Raw genomic sequence first — 20,164 nt, 5'->3', positions numbered from 1 at the left:
CTATTGGCTGGATTGCGGTGCACATGCTATAACAACAGGATATGCAAAGAGCTATGGGCTGATCTAATAGCCTATCATGTTAGTCGCATGCTTTCTCAATTCAGATCTGAATTTTATTCAGTAAGATTTGAACTGTCTACTTGAATCAATTCAATACCTCAACAACAACAACAACAACAACAACAACAATAATAATAATAATAATAATAATAATAATAATAATAATGAAGGGACTGTGACAGTAAAGCTGAAGGTTGCTCTGTTTGTGGCTGTGTAGTAAAGCTGCTGAAGAATGTTTAAGTATCGCATCCGGATGTTCTTTAATGAACTCAAAGTGTTGCTACTGATGCGTTCTGGATCAAGCAGGAGGACGGACACTGACCCGAACACACAGACCACGATGAGAGGGCTCGCTATTGGAGGCTGTGGTTGGCCACAGCTGAGGTGCTCTCAGCGGGACGACGAGGAGGAGTACTATGGCTCTGACCTCCGGCCACGAAGCCTGGCGTTTGAGGATAAAGAAGGTGCCAAACCTCAGGGAGGAGGAGTAGGAAACATGGATGCTGCTTCACTCCCGAGTCTCTCAGAGAGCGGGACGCGATCACCGCAGTGCCGGATCTGCTTCCAGGGGCCAGAAAAGGTAAAGTTAGAAAAAAAGAAGGTATTGGTGCTGGAGGAACAAACACAACTGGAGCCTCTAGCAGTGGCTTGTTCGTGGTGCTTCTCTCTAATCACTTGAAGAAACTGTCTTAAGACAAGTTGCTCAGAAAAGTTTCCACCGGATACATGGAGAACGTTTGCTTAGAAAATTTACTCATTGTCCAAAAGAGTAAAGAAGTTGAAGCCAGATCTTTAAAGTTTACCACCAGCCTGAGCTGCATTTAGCCCAGTGTACTCAAGCTCTTTCTTTATGCACTCAAATGCTTTACTTGAGTGTGATTTACCTAGAGGCAGACTTAATGAATGGTCAAACCTGGAGCAGGTCTAATGGTTAACACATTTACATGAAATGTGAACAATTCCTGGTTCTCAAGAAGTCACAACAAGTGTACTTCTAATGCCCGTCCCAAGTCGTTATAAAGGTTGTGTCAAGAAATCAAACACATAGATCCATCTGCTTGGAAAATAAGGGAACAGCCGATAAAGCTGCAGAGGGTGAAATCTCCAGATTTTTACTTTACCAGTGAGGACTGAAACTCCAAAAGTGTTGCACATTACCCACAATGCAACTCAGTTAGAGATTTGGGTGTGTAATGCTAGGAGCAGGGGATAATTCCTGAAGCTGCTGAGGACTAGTAAGTAAGTGGTATCATCTGACACACACAAATAAAGCCCCTCAGCCTTTACTGGAGTCACATAAGAGTCAAGATTCAGCATAATAAACTGTCAATTCAGGTTTGCATAGTGAAACTGTACATATAGTCGCCTTGTGTTACTAAAAAGAGTGAACAAATAATCTAAGGCTATTTTTCATGCTCAGGTATGAAGGAGTTCAGTATTCCCACTGCCCCCAAAGTCTGAGAGTACATCAACAGACAATTCTGTATTGCTTGCCAGATATAACCTGTGATAACATCTTTTTTCACAAATGCAAAAGTGCTCCCGAGGACCTTTAAGGCAATCTTGATGTGTAAAACCAGTAAGGATTTCATTTATGTGCCATGGGTGTGGTAAGGATTCCATGTGTTTCCTTTGCAAACACATGGAGAACATGTCAGCTACTGTAGATCAGTTTCAACTTGTTTTCAGTATCTGGAAGACTGCATCACATCTGCTCTGAAGTTTAAAAAAGAGAGAGAGAACGAAGTCAGAGAGAGTAAGACTAAAATAGGGGAACTATCTATCAACAGCGATCTGAAAATAGCAGTGGGCAGACAAAGGGCATCAGTTAAGAATAGTCTCAGAGAAAAGGGAGGAGCTTTATATGTACTGTGTGAAGTAGTGAAGTCTTTAGGGAAACAGATTCAGCATCTGATGCACAAAATTAGGCTGTTTTAAAAAAGCAATAAAGAAAGGTTTTAAGAAGGATTTCTCAGCATGAAAATAAATCAATCTATGCTCATTGTTATTTTAAGGGATTCGAAGGGCAGTATCTGTTTAATAACTCTGACTCTGTAGCAGAAACCATTAATGAAGGGATCAAACCTTTGATCATGTGTTTTAGTTACAGGAAGGTCAAAGTACAGTGAAAGTGTCTCCCACAGACAGACTCTGCTGGAGGTGTCCGTAAAGTTTTTGGTTCGCCTCCAGAAATCCACATAATTAAAGGCCTCGCACGTCACCCAGAGTCAGACAGGAAATAAATGAAGATGTGCAAGAGTGTTGTCAGTCCAAAGCCTTAGGGAGTCATGCTGACAATGAAAACCTGCAACAGATATCCTGTGCTTTCTTTTAAGGGGAAAGTATAGAAAGGTATTCAGATAAAGGTCTTAGGAAGCATATAGTCAAAGAATATCACATAGTGTCATCGTGAATTCATGTTTGAAATCGCTTAAGCGCACGATATTAAGGCAGGCAGCACATATATACTATACACTGTGCAAAAATCTTGAGCCGCCTCTTGCTTCTTTAATTTTTTCTTCCAAGAAGCCAGACTTATTTGTCATTTTTAAAGTGGTCTTAAGCAATAGTTCTCCAGGCTTTCTTGGTCTTTCAAAGTTTGTCTTTTTCTCTTATTTTTTTGGACTTTGGCTGCTCCTTCACTCATTTTCAGACCAGTCCGTGTACCTGAATATTTTCAGAGGAATGTTGTTTGTGTGTGCTGAACCTTTTAACACTGACCTATAAATCATTCACTAATAAAAAAAGGCTCAAAAAGGAGAGAAAGGTACAACAGTGAGTGTCTGCAGGCATTTGTAACACACAGCAGAGGCTCTTTCATGGTTTAGCTGGTGATGCTGGGGATTTGGTCAAAATTGATGGAATTATGAATGCAGTACCATCAGATTTTGACCAACCATGCAATACCAACTCTGTTTTTTAACCCTATGTACTGCATTTCCATTCCATTTCCATTGGTATATTTACCAAGGATAGATCAACATGCAGACTGGAGGAGCCAAAGTTCAAACCACAAACCTTCCCATAAGTAATAATTTCCTAGAAGTTCTTCAAAAACTCTCCTTTTTTAACAACAACAACAAAAAAAGCCTTACTGGCTATTGATTACTTCACCACAAAAAGAGAGTAGCAAAGCATCAGCAGCACAGCAGCAGGCTGAAAAAGCCAAATAATGTTCAGTATGAAATGCCAGCAAAGCTCGCCAAGTAAAGAATCACTCCAAGCTGTCAGAAAGAGTAGGAAGAGTCAACAAACTCTAAGATGTTCCCAAAGGAGAGGCTGGAGTTACAGGATCCTGTTCACTACTGAGAGAGATAACACAACACTGTGAGGTTACATGTACAGGCAGTGCTTATCAGTCAAGGCAAAACAAGTGTAATTAGTTTTTAACTCCATATTAAAGCAGAACACAACTGTAAGTATCTTTACACGTTCTACATCGACAGGTCAGTGGATGTATATCTCAGTGGACATGCATCCAATTTGCAGTGACCACGATTGAGCCAGCACAACCACAACACTGCAGACTCGCTAACCGTGTACTCTTCCTGAAAGCAGACCTGTAGATAATATAGAATAACAATCCATCCACGGTGTCTGCAGCCGTCTGCAATGGAGTACGAGTCCAGTCTTGATTTAATTCACGGTATTTGTAACTACGCCACAACTTACCCTATAAAACCCACTGGCATAACTCAAACATTTACCACCCCCCTTCTTGCCAACCAGAAACAGTAAATTATTTTATCTGTTGGTACTTGCTCCAGACAGGTCTGTGACCCAGAGATGCCCTCAAACAATGTCTTCGTCAGGTAAAACACAATAGGAACATTGTTAAAGCTGTGAAAATCAAAATCAATGATAGAGATCTTTATTCCCATTTTTACTGTCAACTGTGTGACTCAAATCTTCATTCGGTGGGAGTTTTACCCTACAGGAGGCTCTGTGGAAGGCTATTTCATGCACTTAATGTTTCATCCTGCAGGGGGAGTTGCTGAGCCCTTGTCGCTGTGATGGCTCAGTGCGCTGTACCCACCAGTCCTGCCTTATCCGCTGGATCAGTGAGAGAGGCTCCTGGAGCTGTGAGCTCTGCTACTTTAAGTACCAGGTGTTGGCCATTAGAACCAAAAACCCACTGCAGGTATGGTCAATGTGGTTTTGTTCTACTCTTACTGTTTTAATGTTAACAGTGTAAAACCTTCCTATAGGATTTAGAATTGCTACAAGAATAAAGTCCTTGATGGCTTTATGGCCGAAAGCCATCAATAAAGGTTAATTTGCCAGATTTGAGTGACTGACTGGCAGAGGAGCACGATAATCACATTAGGGGTCACTGTAATCTAAGAATCAATGTGCTGGCACTGTGTAGAGGCCATGAAGTATTCACATTACCATCCCCTCAGGCTCCCAGTCATTTTGAACTCATGCTGTTCAGTAAACTTGCAACGGTTACCAACAGGAAGCACAGTAGCTTTCCATACTTTTCACATAGCTATTTTTACGGTTTCTATGAACAAATGGAGAAGAAAACAGTGAGGATTGAGGGCTTGCAGGCGGAGGTTGCCAAGAACAATAAAATGAGGCACTGCACATTTGAAAGAGTTGAATGATTTGGTCTAAGTGATTTCAGCATCTTAATGCTAATAGCAGCAGCCATCTCAAGGAGCTTTCTAATCCAAGGTAAAGACCCTATAATTTTAGAAAGGAAACTCCAATAATCTGATGATCTCCTGTGAGCAAGCACTTGGCAGAGGCGGAAAGTAAGATCTCTTTTTTATCAGGATGAGATCTCCGGCAGGACCGGAGTGAGGGAGGGGCAGCCATCTGCCTTGACTGGTCTGGGGCCAGGGGAAGGAAATGACAGAACATATTCGACCTGTGTCCTTTTTCTGTGTGAGAGACGCCGTATGCTACGTTGGAGAATGTGCCATCATTACTGTTCTTCCATACTGGCTAATACATGACAAATTAATAAATGCCACAGTACCGTAGTTATGATTAGTTACAGTCAGAATCAGGAGTAGACATGCTTCCAATTTTGACAAATTTTGAGTTTTCTTTTGTAGCAGGACAAAAAAGAGAAGAGATAATGAAACTTACGAAGAATAATTTTGTTTCCAGTAATTTATTCTCTTTCAAAAAGGTGCAGCAGAGAAGAGTCTGTAGTTTCATTATGGAGATCGGATTATCCTCAAATCCACTTTCAAACCTGCAAAACACAATTGCTGTTATTGCCTGTGAGATTCAGTGATTATGCTCCAGAAATCACAGAAACCATCTGGGAAATATGTGCTGATAAAAAACCAGGGCCTCTTTAGATGTACGGCAACGATTCAAACTCTGTGCTATTATCTCACATAATCAAGAAGCAGTTTGCAGTTTCTATCTGAAAAACAATTTCATTCAGTTTTTGTGTCTGTATCCAGTGGCAGGCCATCTCTCTGACTGTGATTGAGAAGGTACAGATTGCAGCCATTATCCTCGGCTCTCTGTTCCTCATCGCAAGTATTTCCTGGTTGGTTTGGTCCTCTCTCAGCCCCTCAGCCAAATGGCAACGGCAGGACCTTCTCTTCCAGATATGCTACGGCATGTACGGCTTCATGGACATAGTTTGCATAGGTAAGACACAGATACTACGGCGGCCACATATTCGTTATTATATATTTCACACTTGGTGTAAATGTCATCAAACTGAGTGCCAGTCTTGCATAATCTGACTTTTTATCTTACAACTCTGCAATTTCCCAATAATTTATTAGAATTTATCTTTTGGTGATTATTCTAAGTAATTTGTCGTGAGTCCATATACACTGCAAGGTTCCCAAAAAAGGGCAACAGTTTGGTTTATCTAAGTAAATAGGTACTTTAGGAGTTTTCCATTGGATCATTACTACAGTGATTTATATGTTTGGGCTGGCAACAGGTTGCCGTTGTCGTGAAAAAGATGGGTTGAATTATTGGCCTGCATCAAGCTACTAAAATTTACTTACTATAACTACAGAAATCATATTAAGAACGGTGCACGGCATTACTACCATCAACTTCGAGGAACAAATATGGTCAGAAAAGAAAACTCGAATGATCAAACGGTCAGAGATTGTTTAAATATTTAGTGAAATCAAATTGTAAAGCAAATCAACAGTAGAACCTGCAGCTTTGTTTATGGTTACTGATGAAAGCAAGAGTGTGTTTCCAGAAGCAAAATGTGAAGAGAACTCAAGGGAATGGGACTAAACAGCTGTGCAGCCTTAAGAAGACCACATATCAGTGGAGAAAAAAAAGGCTTCTATTTGCCTATAGAGCATAAAGATTGGACTCTGGAGCAATGGAAAAGGGTCGTGTTGTCTCTTATTGCATCAGGATAAGAAGACAAGGGATGAAGTGATGCAACCATCATGCCTAATACCGTCCAAGCCTGTGGGGGCAGTGTAATGCCTGCCCAAGTGTTGCTGGGGTTTCTTGTGGACGAGTGGTGCAGGGAACATTAAATATCATTTTCACACATGGACTGGCCACCACGGATTCCAGGCTTTAACCCCACTGATCATGTTGTGTATGTGCTGGAGGACACTTTGCGCAGCGGTCCGACTCCCTCATAAGTACAAAATCTTGGCGAACAATTAACGCAACTCAGGATGAAAATTAATGTTGTGACACTGCATAAGCTTGTTGAAGCGATGCCAAGACAAATGAATGCATTACAGCTAAAGACGGTTCAGTGAAATATTAGAATGTGTGACTTTTTTGGCTAGAGTACATACAGAGTCTAATTCTAACTTGCACTGATTTTTAAGGTAGTTTCAAAACCTGCTACAGCTGCTGTTTAATAGCTTCATCTGTTGCAGTCTGGTGACTATTGTATCAAAAATTATCAAAAACCTTTGTACATGATTATACACAAAGAATCACTGATTTCCAAGCTATGTGAATGACAATCAGTTTTTTGAGGGGCTCAAAAAGTATATTCCCTATAATTACACAAAATTGCACTACATCCTGTAAGATACATTATTTTATGTTGGGGTTTTTTCAGTTACCATATCCAAACTTACCTTATAACAAGTAATTTAATATGGTTGCTTACTTCCTTTTTAAAGGGAAACCAATCATCCCCAATATTAAGATTGCTTCTTGTTAGGTTTGTAAATAAAACCAAATACATTTTGAATAGATGCTTTTGTGGCTTTAATATAAAAAAAGTTAGCGTTGTTAGATCTGAATTGTAGCAGAGCATGTCCCTGAATGGCTTTGGCCACATAGAATGAAGGTCTGATGGAGGGCCGGCAGACCAAAGAGGATCAGGGGCTTGCAGGGAGATGAAGCGAATCTGGAGCACAAAGAGGATGACGTTAACACTAGGATTTCACACTGAAGAAAACTGAAAGAGTTTGCCTTAAAACTTTTTGTACTCAGACAATGGTGAGAGGAACGCTCTGGTCTGACACGCAGGTATTACACTGAGTGTGCTGCCTTTGTAATACAGCAGGGTTTATATCAGAGCCTGAATGATATAGAATTTTTGAGACAGAAACCAATACCAATATTTGGTGATATAAAATATTCTGATATATCCTCCTGAGAACCAAGGAAAAAGGGATCTTCCAAATTAATTTTTTTGTGTGTGATTTCCTTCCTCTTTGGAGCTAAAAGAGGCCCAAACACATGAGATATCAATGGAAGATGTCCTCTATTTAGTGCTTCAGGACTTAGTAGGGTAGCTCAAATAAGTCAAAAGATATCTAGACCAAAAACAAATGTCCATTACAGAGGACATAAATGAATAGGCTGGTTCTCAGCCCGCCTCTGCTCTGATCAGCTGGTTATTGTTGCTGGAAGTTGACAGGAAGTGCCTTCTAGTGGACAAACTATGCAACATTAACACTCATGACATAGTGGACTGGTGTTTCTCCTGTCACTTATTTACTCTTTAAATTTTTTATTTATCAGCTGTTATAAATTCAGACATTGATAGATCAGCATCGCCATATTGGCCAGAAATAACAGCCTGCTGCTAAGATTGGCCCTCTGATAAATCTTTCAGACTCCAATACATGGCACTGCCAATAGGATAACACTTTTTACACACACACCACATGAGAGCACACATATTTCAAAGCCTGTTGCCCACCGCTGCACACTATTCCAAGGAGACATGTCAGTTAACCTGGGAATTGTAGCACACATCGCACACCATGTTCTGGTTTGCACACAAACACAGATGAGGACAGAAACATTCGACATCCTTAAATGCCTACAGTAACATTTCTTTTCTTGCCTTTGAACTTCACATGCAGGCCTTATAATCCACGAAGGATCATCTGTCTACCGGATCTTTAAGCGCTGGCAGGCGGTGAACCAGAAGTGGAAAGTGCTGAATTATGACAAAGCAAAGGACTTAGGGGATCCCATCAGTTCCAGCAGCAAAAGCACTGTTCGAGTAGAGAGGAACTCTTCTCACACTGTCACAGACAGCAGCCGGAGGGCAAACCGCCATATCAGGACTATTCTCAACCACCACTGTGGCTACACTGTTTTACATTTCCTTAGCCAGCTAAGACCCAACAACTTGCACAGCAGCAACCATGAGGTGGTCATGAGAGTGACCACCGTATGAAGCTGACTAAAGTGCTGTAATGTTTAAGGAGGAGAAAAGTGTTGATTGGGGTTTAATTAAATAAAATCCCAATCTGCCATATAAACACTGCCGTGAACTTCCACTTTCATATTTCCTTCTCAGATTCTGCTGGAGTTAAGGATGAGTATTACCTATTTTGTGAGAAACTTGAAGTTTTTATTTGAGACTTTAAATGTGAAGCCTGTGAATTGAGAAAAAAAAAAGATTTTGAACAGATTCTTTCTTAAAGCAAGTAACCATTTTTAACACTAGAACTAAGGTTTCAAAATGTAACCAAACAAGTTTGTTTTACTTAGAAAAGAAAAGAAAAAGTTGGATTTGGATTTGTTTTTAAGGTTGATTAGGATTTGACCACGTAAGTGAGAGTTTGATGGCGATAATGATTGTGCTTCTACGTATGACCACTGTAGCAGTTCCCCTTCTAATGTTTCTGTGTATGTCTGAGAGTTTGCCATGATCTTGGTAACTTGTGCTGTTTTCACTTAAAGTTGAACTGATGGATAAGTCAAGAAAATGACCAATAAAACTTTAGGATGTGTTAAAAGTGCATAGAATGTCACATTTTATTTTCTAGGTTTTGTCTCGTCTCAATTTAGGAAACAAAGATCTGACTGTTTGATGCTTTAAACGTTCAATTGTCAGTAAAAATCCTAATATTAAAAAAATGTGCTAACCAAACTGAGTAAACTGAGTAGGCACATGAGTCAATACATGAGCAAAGCTCAGCAAGGCATTGGAAATAACACCAGAGGGCCAAAATGGAATTCATTGGGACTGTGGAAAACAACACTCCAAGGCAAATCGCACCAGGCCCTTGTCCAGCCCACCAGGATCCACAGTAAAGCCATTTGGATGTCATTCTGACTGAATACATGTGGCCCCTAAGAATCAGATCTATAAAGGCAGGGGTCTACCACAGCCAGCTGCACCCAAGTTTCAGATTGTACAAAGGTGCTGTGTGGCTGAGATAGTGTACAAGAACATCTCTGCCACATACGGGAGACACCACCAAAGGTGCTAGGATCCTGTGGGACTTCCAGACAGACAAGCAGCTGCTGGCGAGTCAACCAGGCACAGTGGTGGCTGACAAGGAGCAGAAGACCACAGCTGTGATAGATGTGGCCATCCCAGTGGACAGCATAGAGAACAGAGAAGTACTAGGGGCTTGAAGGAACCACTGATGCAGATGTAGAAGACAAAGTCAAAAGTGGTCCCAGTAGTAATGGGAGCACTAGGAGATCAAACCCAGAAACTGGAAGATAAGATTCTAAAAGATTCCACGCACAACATCCGAGGTTTCTGTGCAGAAGACAGCAGACCAAGGAACAGCTAAGATACTGAGGAACGTTTAAAATTCCAAGATTGAGGATCAGCTCCCATTGGGTCAGAGGCAGAATTTTCTGATACCCTATTGTCAATGGAAAATTGTATTTAGTAGTCAGTATAATCTTTTAGTGATATAAGTTTGCATATGGTAGAATGCTGCATGTAATCATTTGTGTGTAGAAGTATATAGTTGGTGGCATATTGAAAGAATGTCTCATCCTAGGAGGTCTGTAACATTCTAGGGTGCATCCTAGAAGCATGGGAGAGGTCGTACCTTGTCTTATTGTTTTACGGTAGGATTAACGTAGCTATGTCTGTTTTAGTTTAAGTGCTTCTTTACATATAGATGAACTGCTGGACTTCCTCACCATGTTATTTAGGGTGAAACATTTAGGGTGAGGGGGAGACTACCCTTTTCCTGACCAAGGATGTACCTTTTGTGCTTTCATGTTATATGACCCTTTGATCAGCAGGACACACACACACACACACTGAAGTATAAATAAAGACCGGGGCAGTTTCTCAGCGCGAGTCTCTCAGTCTGGAGACTGCCCTTGCTAGCAAGAAGTTCTGTGTGTTTCTCTTCTCTGAGTCTTTACTGAAGAAGTGTTTTAGAACATATTTCTTAACACCTATATATAGCCACATAACTGCAGAATGCATGAAGAGAAACAGAACTTTAAGGTAATTTCATCCATCCTACAACTAGGGAGGAGTTGTAATTTTACACTTACCTTTATCGGTAAAATTTGTTTACATATTTTTGTGGTTTCTGTAATAGATCAGTAAACATTAAAAACAACACAAATCACTTGAAAACAAAGAAACTGTAATGTTGAGTTTTTCAGCCGGTATCAGCAAACCTGGCAACCCCGAGCGGACGCTTGGTGATGACGAAAGAACCCTGCGACTAACAAACTGAGTGGAAACAAGCGTGAGCGAGCGCAGATTCCGGCAGTTTGTTCATAACTGGGTGAACATCCTGAATATCGTCGGCATTAACATCTTTCCTTTGATCCATCATGGCTTCGTCCATGCCGCAGAAGCGTTACTACAGACAGCGAGCCCATTCAAACCCGATGGCGCACCACACCTTTGATTAGTGAGTGAGCTCCATGTGCACGGCTCTCTGTGAGCACGATTAGGTGTTTCTGAGTGTTTGGATTGGTATGAGAATAAAACAAACAGATAACATAAAAGAAACAGGAAATAGAGGATCGCTGCTGATGGATCCTTTATTTTCAAAAGGGGTCTGTCTTCCGCAGAATACGATTTAATTGAAAACTATTTATAGTGATGTACTTTCTCCTACTCCTCTTCAGCCCTGTGTGTCCTGATAAAATGGACTGGTCCAAGCTGTATCCAGACTTATTCACTGGCAGCCTGAGTGAGACAGAGCCCCCTCGAGTCGAGTTTGCTGACATTGGATGTGGATATGGGGGGCTTTTAGGTACTACACACAGCCTGTGTATAAAGACCACATTCAGCCTTTTATTGCTCCGTAATCTACATCATGTTTGTGTCTTTATTTTCTCTGCACTCCAGTGGAGTTATCTCCACTCTTCCCAGATAAGCTCATCCTGGGTATGGAGATCCGGGTGAAAGTGTCAGATTATGTTCAGGATCGTATCCAGTCGCTGCGTGCCTCAAATCCAGCGAGCTACCAGAACATCGCCTGCATTCGTAGCAATGCCATGAAGTACCTCCCCAACTTCTTTTGTAAAGGACAGGTGGGTTACTGCTGTTTAATGAATCAGCACGGCAGAGGTGTCTTTTGGCTTAACTCGCTCAGTAATTCCTGCAGAAATATTTCGCTTTGAGCTCACAAAAATGCTGCAGATTAGTCCCCTAAAAAATGTTCTTGGTCTCTTACCCGCATAAAATGGATTAGTGAAAAAGGTTAAGTATGAGGGCATTATAAGGCAGCAGTGTGATTTAAGAAATTAAAAAGGGAACATTATTAATTTGGTTTAATTGAGCTTTTTGTTGGAATTCGTATTAGAACTCTTAAATTTCCAAAGCTGGCTCAGGCTGGCTTCAATCAAACATAATGCAAAATGTTAGAAATCACTTCTGGATCAGTCGCAGTTTTTCACTTTTGTTTTTAAAGAAATTAAAAGCATTTCAAACACATTTGACATATCAAATTAGAATACCTTTCCCCAAATATCAAACACATTTAAAATGAAATGTTCAGTTCTTGAATAAGATAATAACACTGGATGTCGGTGTCTGCGGTGCGGCATTCATCTATAACACAGTTTATATGTAGTTCTTACACTTAAATCAGACCATCAAGATGTGAATGAAGTGCAGATTTTTAAGGTTTAACAAAAAGTTTGCATTAACTGTTCAGGAGTTACACGTATGTATGCGTCATCCTCATTTTCAGACACTTAAAATAAACTGAACAAACTAGCGTGACTTTAAATGGGATTTTTGAAGTGTAAAACTCTCAGACATGACCAAATTCTGTGTTCTCTCCCTTGAGATGCTCTGCTATGAGTTCATCCTGCTGGTTCTGTCAGCAGTCACGTCATCAAGAAACACTAGACTGATATGCTTCGGATCATGAGCTGTTTCTCTCAATCTCCGTACGTTTCTCCTTCCATCATTCTGGGAAGTTGTTTTTCTAAACCATGGAAATAATTCTGTCCTCATGAGCTTTAGTCGTCTTCTGTGGTCTTTCATTGTTGCTGACCTTGTCCAGTGCATTCAGTCTTTTTAAGAATGCACCAGATTGTTGATTTGGCCACTCCTGAAGTTTATCTCTATCTTTCTGATGGGTTTATTTTAGCTTTTCAGCCTAATGATAACCTCCCTCACTGGTATTTCTTTAGCGCTCATAAAAATTCAACACTTTGAATCAACTTAAGATATTCTGTCTGCTTCACTTGTCACAAAATAACAGGGAAAACAGGCCTCACATAGAAATTAAGCTGCTCATCAGCCAATTATTTTTGAGTCTCTGTGTATATAAATAAATGTAATTCCTATTTTTGTTAAATCCCTTAAATTAAAGCTGAAACACTGCACTTCAGTCACATATCGGTTGCCTTATTTAAATTTGTGGTGGTGTACAGAGGCAAAAATAGAAAAACTTTCTTTCTTTCTTTCTTTGTTTGTGTGGATATTTACCAGCTGGCATATAAATACTCCCAAAAAATTGATATCAGCATCAGCTGCAAAAATCTACTACAGGTTCTGTTGCGCTTCAATGCTTGCGGCTCATTTTAGCTTCTACAATTCTCTAGCAAACCTAAAGAATATGACTGCGGCACCATTTTGTGGCACTAATGCATTTTATGAATAGAGGAAAAACCACATGCACCTACCTGATATATAGGGCCAGCATTGATATGATTATGTGCAGGTTATTGAATTAGAGCACATATACAAACCTGACCTTTTTTTTTTTTTAAATGGCTCAGCCAACGTGGGCTTTAAAAACGTTAAACTGACGTCTGTGCTGGACATGCCAAGGTAATAAGAATATGCATGTGTTCAACATATGGACTGAATTAATTTATACAAGGTCCAATAAATCCAGGGATTTCACAACAATGGGGTCATTGACTGACATCACATCAGCTGAGCGAGACGCCTTTTATCCGGCCCAATTAGCTGCAGCGCTCTGACTTGTTGAAACCCGCATTAGACTGCTCAGTGGGCTTAGTGTACCAGGGTTCATTCAGGTATCCTGCATAAAAAAATTCACCTCAAATGCCATGTGTGGGTATCAACTAAAGGAGGAAAAAGAGGCGTAACAGTGACACGTTTATGGAGCACAAATCATGAAGGTGTTTCATATAGAAACATGCACATTTGTTTAATGTATTTATATTTTAGTGTGCAATTTCAGGTCATTTAAAATAATAGGACATGCTGGAAAGAGTTGGGGCTTTGAACAGTGCTAAGAGCAACCTTGCAGAGCTTCAGTGCCTCTAAGCATTAATACCTCTTGGCTCATATTTTTTTCCCCAGAGCTGAACAGTGCAGCTGCATCCTCCTTTAACGTTGGGTGTCTACCTTTTCTTACAATAGGCTCAAAATCATTCAAATTTTAAAGTGACAGTATTAAGTGAAGACCACCCAGACTAGAAATGGAAATTTAGCCACAATCCTTCCCACATGCACGCCGTGTTTCAAGTGTCGGAACAGTGTATTCTAAAAGATTCAATCTCTTTGTTTCCTCCCTCTTGTTGGTGTGTTTTGTAACCCAAAAATAATTCAGTTCTTTGAAGGTTTTTCCACCTTCTGTCAGCACTGAAGGAGCCCTTGAGGCTGTAGCCGTCCCCGGTGATTATCCCCACAACTCGCTGTCTGTACCTGATGTTATTTATTTTAACTAATAAAAAGTGACTGGAAGTATTTTTAATATATCAGCCAGACAAATATGAACAGAGCCTGCACTTGTACACTTGTCAAGGACGGAGACACGGGGAACTTTGTGGGAAGAAAAGGAAAAAAAAAATCAAGGAGGGAAATTCCACTTTGCAATTCTCAGCGTAAAATTCAACAGCAAATTATGGGGGCCAGATTTGCTCACCTTTTGTTGTGTTGCATGGCTAAATATAGTTGAATAAAACTGCCTACACTTTGTTTGGTCCTTGCTTGTGTGACTGTTACCGTGTTGTTTCTGTCTCTCAGCTCACTAAGATGTTCTTCCTCTTCCCTGACCCTCACTTTAAGAAGACCAAGCACAAATGGAGGATCATTAGTCCCACTCTGTTGGCAGAATACGCCTACACGCTCAGAGTAGGGGTATGTATTTGAGTTATGCTTATTCCAAGCTTTTAGTGAACATTAATGCATCATTTATCAGACAAAAATGTAAAACATTGTCCTTCTTCCAGTTTTCTTTCAATGTAATTAAAACCTGACCGATATCGGATATTTAAGACAAATACCGATATTTAGGGATGTAAGAGAATCTGATATAACAGCTAATGCTTGTTTTGTTTTTTTGCTTTTAGACATAACAGATTTGTTATATGTAGTTATTTATAAATTCTTATTAAGATGATATGATAATTGCATTTAAACATAATCTTTTTTTATTGCTACAATAAGTTGGATTGCTCACTGACGCTCTGCTCGACACTGCTTGGATCAGCAGGTTGTCGTGTATGTGGCGTTCCGAAAACGTGTTGCCAACAGGGAATTTGTAGAGTGCCCTTAGGTGGGCAACAGGCCATTATAAATGCAGATACCAATGAATCAACAAATAGAAACTATCAACTTGGATATCGGTCGGACTCTAAAGATAAAATCTATGCTTTTTTAATTGAGTGGAAAAAATACATAGCTTAGGGTTCTGTGCTGAGCTTTGCATTACATTTCTCACTTGTACTGGATAATAAATTATAAAATAACTATTCAGTTTTCTTGCTTATCATTTAAAATTGGAAATGCACAAATAATTTTATCGCTTCAGATAAACTATGAACAACAAAGTAACATTTTCTTCAGTGCTGCAGTATGGTTCACGTATGTCTTTGGATAAACACAACAGCTGTTCAGAGACCAGCGTAGTTGTGCGTTGATCCTACGGTGAGCTGCACAGCTTTGCAGACCGCCATCTCCATGTTGTACTGTGTTACTGTCACCGGGGGGCAGTGTCAAAAATGTGTAAATAAAGACGTCTGTGGGCTACTCTTGCTTCCTGTTGGTCCTTCCGCGTGCCCTGGAGTGTTAACAATGTTGAAAACATCTCTCTCTGCGGTAAACTCTACTGTTGCTGCCCTTTCTGTTCAAGCCCACTTAGGCTCTGTATATGTTTTGTAGGTTGTATACCCATAATCCTTCACTCTGTATATCCAAACACCAACGCAAACCTATACAAATGCACTACCATGAATTCTGCTTTAATAGGCTGAGTTCACTGATGGTTTGGAGCTTTTAATGGAATTTGTTGACAGTGGAAATTGATAGTGTATCACTACAATAACCACTTAAAACAGTGTGGTTTAGCTTGTCTCATTACTGTAAGTGTTTTTCCATATATGCAATAATATTTTTTCCCTACTATGGGTCACAGTTGAGAGTTAAACTACCATTTCTTCTAGTTTCCTACATAATTGAACTGTGTACAAACCTGTGAGTTCACAGGAAATAAAATGTGGGAACCGGTGTGGCCTACAACTGGTTTATACACCCAAGTCCTGCCTCTCAGAGCTGTCAAGGCAGCAGTGGGACACTGGGGGTGAACGCTGATGGAGGTTGTGGGGAACAATGGAAGGCTTGTGTCTAAATTTATCCTTTTTCCTCCGTTGTGTGTGTGTGCGCATTGATGCACGTGTGCATACATACGTTGTGTGTGCGCAGGTGTGCGTGCAAACTCTACAAGGGCCTTCAGCGTTGGCTCGCAGCCAGAACTGCCGGTGGGAGCGGAGGCTGTCAAGTGTGCGCTCATTTGTAGAGGCAGTTTCAAACCAAAACAAGTCTAATTTTAAGTTGTGACTAAGTTTTAAATCTTGGGTATTGTCAGAACGGCAGGATAAAACGGCGTCCCTCACCCTGCTTTTTTTTCTTTTTTCTGGAAATTAAGACACATACGTGCTGACATGCACTGGTGTGGAAATCTGTGCCTTTTCAAAGTGTTCAAAGAAATCCAAGTTCTAGTAATTTTATCAGCACGGTCTCCAAAGTAAACTACCTTGACACAGGTGATTCACCTCTGTGTTGGCATTAGGTTATTTTTATCTTTAGAGATAAATTGCTCTCCAAGGTGATGAAACCATATAACTAACTGCAGGTCTGAAATGTCTGACAGTGTCAAAAAAAAGAGACTCGTATATGTGTTTGTTATTTTTTCATCAGTGCAGTAGTGAGTGTGTTTGTTTTTTGATAAATGGGTTCATATCAGTAAATAGCAAAGTTTTAGTATTTTTCTCAGAGCTGTGTTAATGGTCTCTGTGTGTTTGTCTGTTTGTGTCAGGGTTTGGTATATACCATCACAGATGTGGAGGAAGTCCACCTCTGGATGGTGAAGCACTTCAGTGAACATCCACTGTTCACGCGGGTCGTCGATGAAGAACTGGTACGTTGACATGCTTTGCATCGCTGTGTTTGCAGGTCATGACATCAGCATTTGGTGTTCAGCTGCTCACTCGAGCAAAGTAGTCAAAAGTAGGATATGAAATAGGAAATAGTTTTTCGGGGGAATAGAAAATATTGCACTGTTTCCTTAAATAAGAAACGTAAATTTTCTATTATTGATCAGAAAAGCGCAGAATGGTGGTAAGTTGATTTGTATGTTAGAATAAGTTGCTAAAAAAAGTTACTGAACAGTGTCAGAAAGTGCACGTTTTGGTCTGCTGTACCATTAGATGTGATTCAATCCTAAATCCTCTTTTGGCAGGCTGATGATGTCATCATAAGTCGTCTGGGTACCTGCACAGAGGAAGGAAAGAAAGTGCAGAGAAATGGAGGAAAGAATTTTCTTGCAGTTTTCCGGAGGATTGAGGATCCACATGAGATTTCCTGAAATAAAGGCCTTATGCAGTCATCTGTGCGTGGGTTCAGCTGCTCTGCTGATGGATTTTTCACCAACCAGATGAATGCTGATTTTTTTTTCTTTTATTAATGGACCCTTTTAATATTAGCAGATTTTTAAAAAACAATTTTTGGGGGGGCTTTTTCACATAATTTATGTTGTTTTTTTTTTATTTTCTCAGACTGTAAAAGAGACGTAGCACATGATAGGATCTGACGTGTTTGGTTACACTTTCTAATTTTTTGCCTCTCTTGTTCTTTAGTTTCTCTCGCCAAATGTCAGCGTGCTGGTTTTGGATGTCATGTAAAGATGTACAGTATTTCAATTAAAAAAAACTACTAACAAAATTTTAAATGCATTTAATGACTCGATTTCTATATTCATAATTTGTTTACTAACATTATTTTTAGAATAATAATGAAAATGGACAGGTTAAATATTGTTATCTAAAACCACAAACCTATCAAACTGTGCTGCAGACTTCGCTGATAACTGTGCTGCGAAAACCCTTCCCAGGTTTTTTAACTTTGGATTACAAGCAAATATTTGAAAAGGCACATAGTTTTCACTCTTAGACTGTATATAAATGATTGTCACCCACTGTAAACTCCTGTTTGGAAGCCTCAAGGCTCAAGTGACCATTGCCATCTTGGTATTTTGGAGCCAATAATTACTTTAGCAGTTTCTCATGTGCTGTCGCATGAATGCCTTCAATACTTGGATGAGGTGTTGGAGTGCTAACTTATCAACTTCTTCTATGTACGTGTATCCATAGACTGTATGGCTGTATCATACCAACACAAAATAAGACTGTAGCATTTTACTCCCTTTAACTAAAACACAGAACTGTTAGACTGGCTGTTGTACCTCACTGCACAGCATGCCATACTTTTGGAGTGGATTACATTACAAATGCAGTGCATGTTCCATTATAAAGTCCAATTATATAATCAGTGAAAATGCTAACTTTGTGTTCATTTAAACATTTTAACTCAGCATTCCAAGTTGCTAGATAGTCAGGAGTCTGGAAAGGGAGCTGGGCAGATTTGAATCCCATTTGCTGCTGCAGGCTGCGGTGATTACAAAAACAGGACAGCACATGCCTTCATGTTTGAAACCCAGACACTGGAAAACTTGAGCTGAAAGCAAAGAGAAGCTCTCAAAATACATGTCGTCATCACAATTAGAAATCTTTCCACTTTTGTATCCTTTGTTCACCACATTTGGCAGTATGTATGGAGTGCAAATTCTCAAGCCTCTCCACATTTCTTTATATTTTGATTCCAAGGAGCCAGGCTTTCTTGGAATTTTATTATAGTGGTCTTAAGCAATAGTTCTCCAGGGTTTCTGGAGGTCTTTCAAACGTTTTCCTTGGACATTGGCTGCTTTTACAGTCATTTTCAGTCCTTGTATCTCCGCCTTTTTTAGTCAATTTTCTTTTTTGTAAAGCCATTTAACACTGTCGTATGAGTCTTTCAGTAATGGAAAAAAAATGCACATTGAGCATTGTGTTTACAGATAACAGACAACTTTGCACTTTAAATTGTATCTTTAGGCACTTTGTTAATTGCAGCCTGTCACGTAAACGCATGATTTGTTCCCATTTCTTTAGTTGCCAAAGATAACAGTTTGGCATAAAATAGTATTTTTGCACCAACAGCTTGATTTCCAAAGAGTTATTGGCCAAAGACTTGGCATATGACAGCATGGTGCACAGTATGTTCTTAAAACATTGGAGGAAACTGGATAAGTGAAGGACAGAAGGACAAAATGCAGCAGAAACCTGACACAGGACCTGAGAGATGCATCTGGATCTGCAGTTCATCCATCTAATGTTCACTGAAGCCAAATCAGAAATACACACAATGGACGGGTGGCTGGCTCAGATGGGTTTGTTGCCATGTGGCTAAGATTTGTCATAATTGTGTGATTTGCGATTTCCAAAGGAAAAGGCTGAGTTATGACATTTACTCAAGAACTGGACTGAAAATCAGCAGCAACAGGTCTGATGAATCCAAATTTGACATAAACAAGTCTTTATCAGGATGTATGGAGAACATCAGGAGAGAGGTACAACAGTGAGTGTCTACGGTCATCTGTAAAACACGGTGGAGGCTCTGTATTGGTTTGGGGCTGTATTTTAGCCAGTGGTGTTGGGGGACTAGTCAAAATGAATAGAATCAGAATCAGAATCAGAATCAGAATGGGGTTTATTGCCAAATGTTGAGCAGGTTTACAACATTAGGAAATTGCTGCGGTGCTTCAGTGCAAACATGCTGTCATAAATAGCACTTAAATAGACATGGAAAAAATAAAAGTAGGGATAAGAATTAAAAGTGCTACGTGGAAAGATATGTGCATGAGATATACATGAGATATATACATGAGAATAAGAATTAAGAGTGCTACGTTGAAAGATATATACATGAGTGCAGGTGGTGATCAGTGCCAAACATAGAATGATGCAGTGACACAGCGTAGGGTCATGTGTTAGTGGCGGGTACAGTCATATGGTTATTGTTCATGTGTCCAACAGCAGAGGGGAAGAAACTGTTCTTATGGCGAGAGGTTCTGGTGCGAATGGACCGGAGCCTCCTGCCTGAGGGGAGCAGGTCAAACAGACTGTGTCCAGGGTGAGAAGGGTC

At 40.1% G+C, this 20,164-nt stretch overlaps 2 protein-coding genes across 2 annotated transcripts; both read left to right on the top strand.

Annotated features, from left to right (window-relative positions):
• The first annotated feature begins 292 nt into the window (after positions 1–292).
• Positions 293–8,674, top strand: LOC146632092 (E3 ubiquitin-protein ligase MARCHF9-like). Its single transcript, XM_085354057.1, has 4 exons — positions 293–640; positions 4,046–4,201; positions 5,487–5,679; positions 8,355–8,674. The coding sequence occupies exons 1-4, from the start codon at positions 293–295 to the stop codon at positions 8,672–8,674; spliced, it is 1,017 nt and encodes a 338-aa protein (XP_085210183.1).
• Positions 8,675–10,951: 2,277 nt separating this feature from the next.
• Positions 10,952–17,717, top strand: mettl1 (methyltransferase 1, tRNA methylguanosine). The gene is made up of 6 exons (XM_085354056.1): positions 10,952–11,123; positions 11,344–11,471; positions 11,567–11,751; positions 14,672–14,785; positions 16,962–17,063; positions 17,385–17,717. The coding sequence occupies exons 1-6, from the start codon at positions 11,044–11,046 to the stop codon at positions 17,508–17,510; spliced, it is 735 nt and encodes a 244-aa protein (XP_085210182.1). The 5' UTR covers positions 10,952–11,043; the 3' UTR covers positions 17,511–17,717.
• The last annotated feature ends 2,447 nt before the right edge of the window (positions 17,718–20,164 follow it).

Source organism: Diplotaxodon limnothrissa, linkage group LG5 (genome assembly GCF_057381915.1).
Source record: "Diplotaxodon limnothrissa isolate DT_005_m linkage group LG5, D_limnothrissa_male_GT1.1, whole genome shotgun sequence".
NCBI classification, from domain to species: domain Eukaryota; kingdom Metazoa; phylum Chordata; class Actinopteri; order Cichliformes; family Cichlidae; genus Diplotaxodon; species Diplotaxodon limnothrissa.
Note: the sequence above shows the minus strand (reverse complement) of the source record. Positions and strands in the feature narration are given on the sequence as shown.

Excerpts from the sequence above, each read along its gene's own strand:
- LOC146632092 (XM_085354057.1), top strand. The coding sequence starts at position 293 with ATGTTTAAGTATCGCATCCGGATGTTCTTTAATGAACTCAAAGTGTTG. Across the intron at positions 641-4,045 it reads GCTTCCAGGGGCCAGAAAAG|GGGGAGTTGCTGAGCCCTTG; the intron begins GTAAAGTTAGAA and ends TTCATCCTGCAG. Across the intron at positions 5,680-8,354 it reads CATGGACATAGTTTGCATAG|GCCTTATAATCCACGAAGGA; the intron begins GTAAGACACAGA and ends CTTCACATGCAG.
- mettl1 (XM_085354056.1), top strand. The coding sequence starts at position 11,044 with ATGGCTTCGTCCATGCCGCAGAAGCGTTACTACAGACAGCGAGCCCAT. Across the intron at positions 11,472-11,566 it reads TGGATATGGGGGGCTTTTAG|TGGAGTTATCTCCACTCTTC; the intron begins GTACTACACACA and ends TCTGCACTCCAG. Across the intron at positions 14,786-16,961 it reads CCTACACGCTCAGAGTAGGG|GGTTTGGTATATACCATCAC; the intron begins GTATGTATTTGA and ends TGTTTGTGTCAG.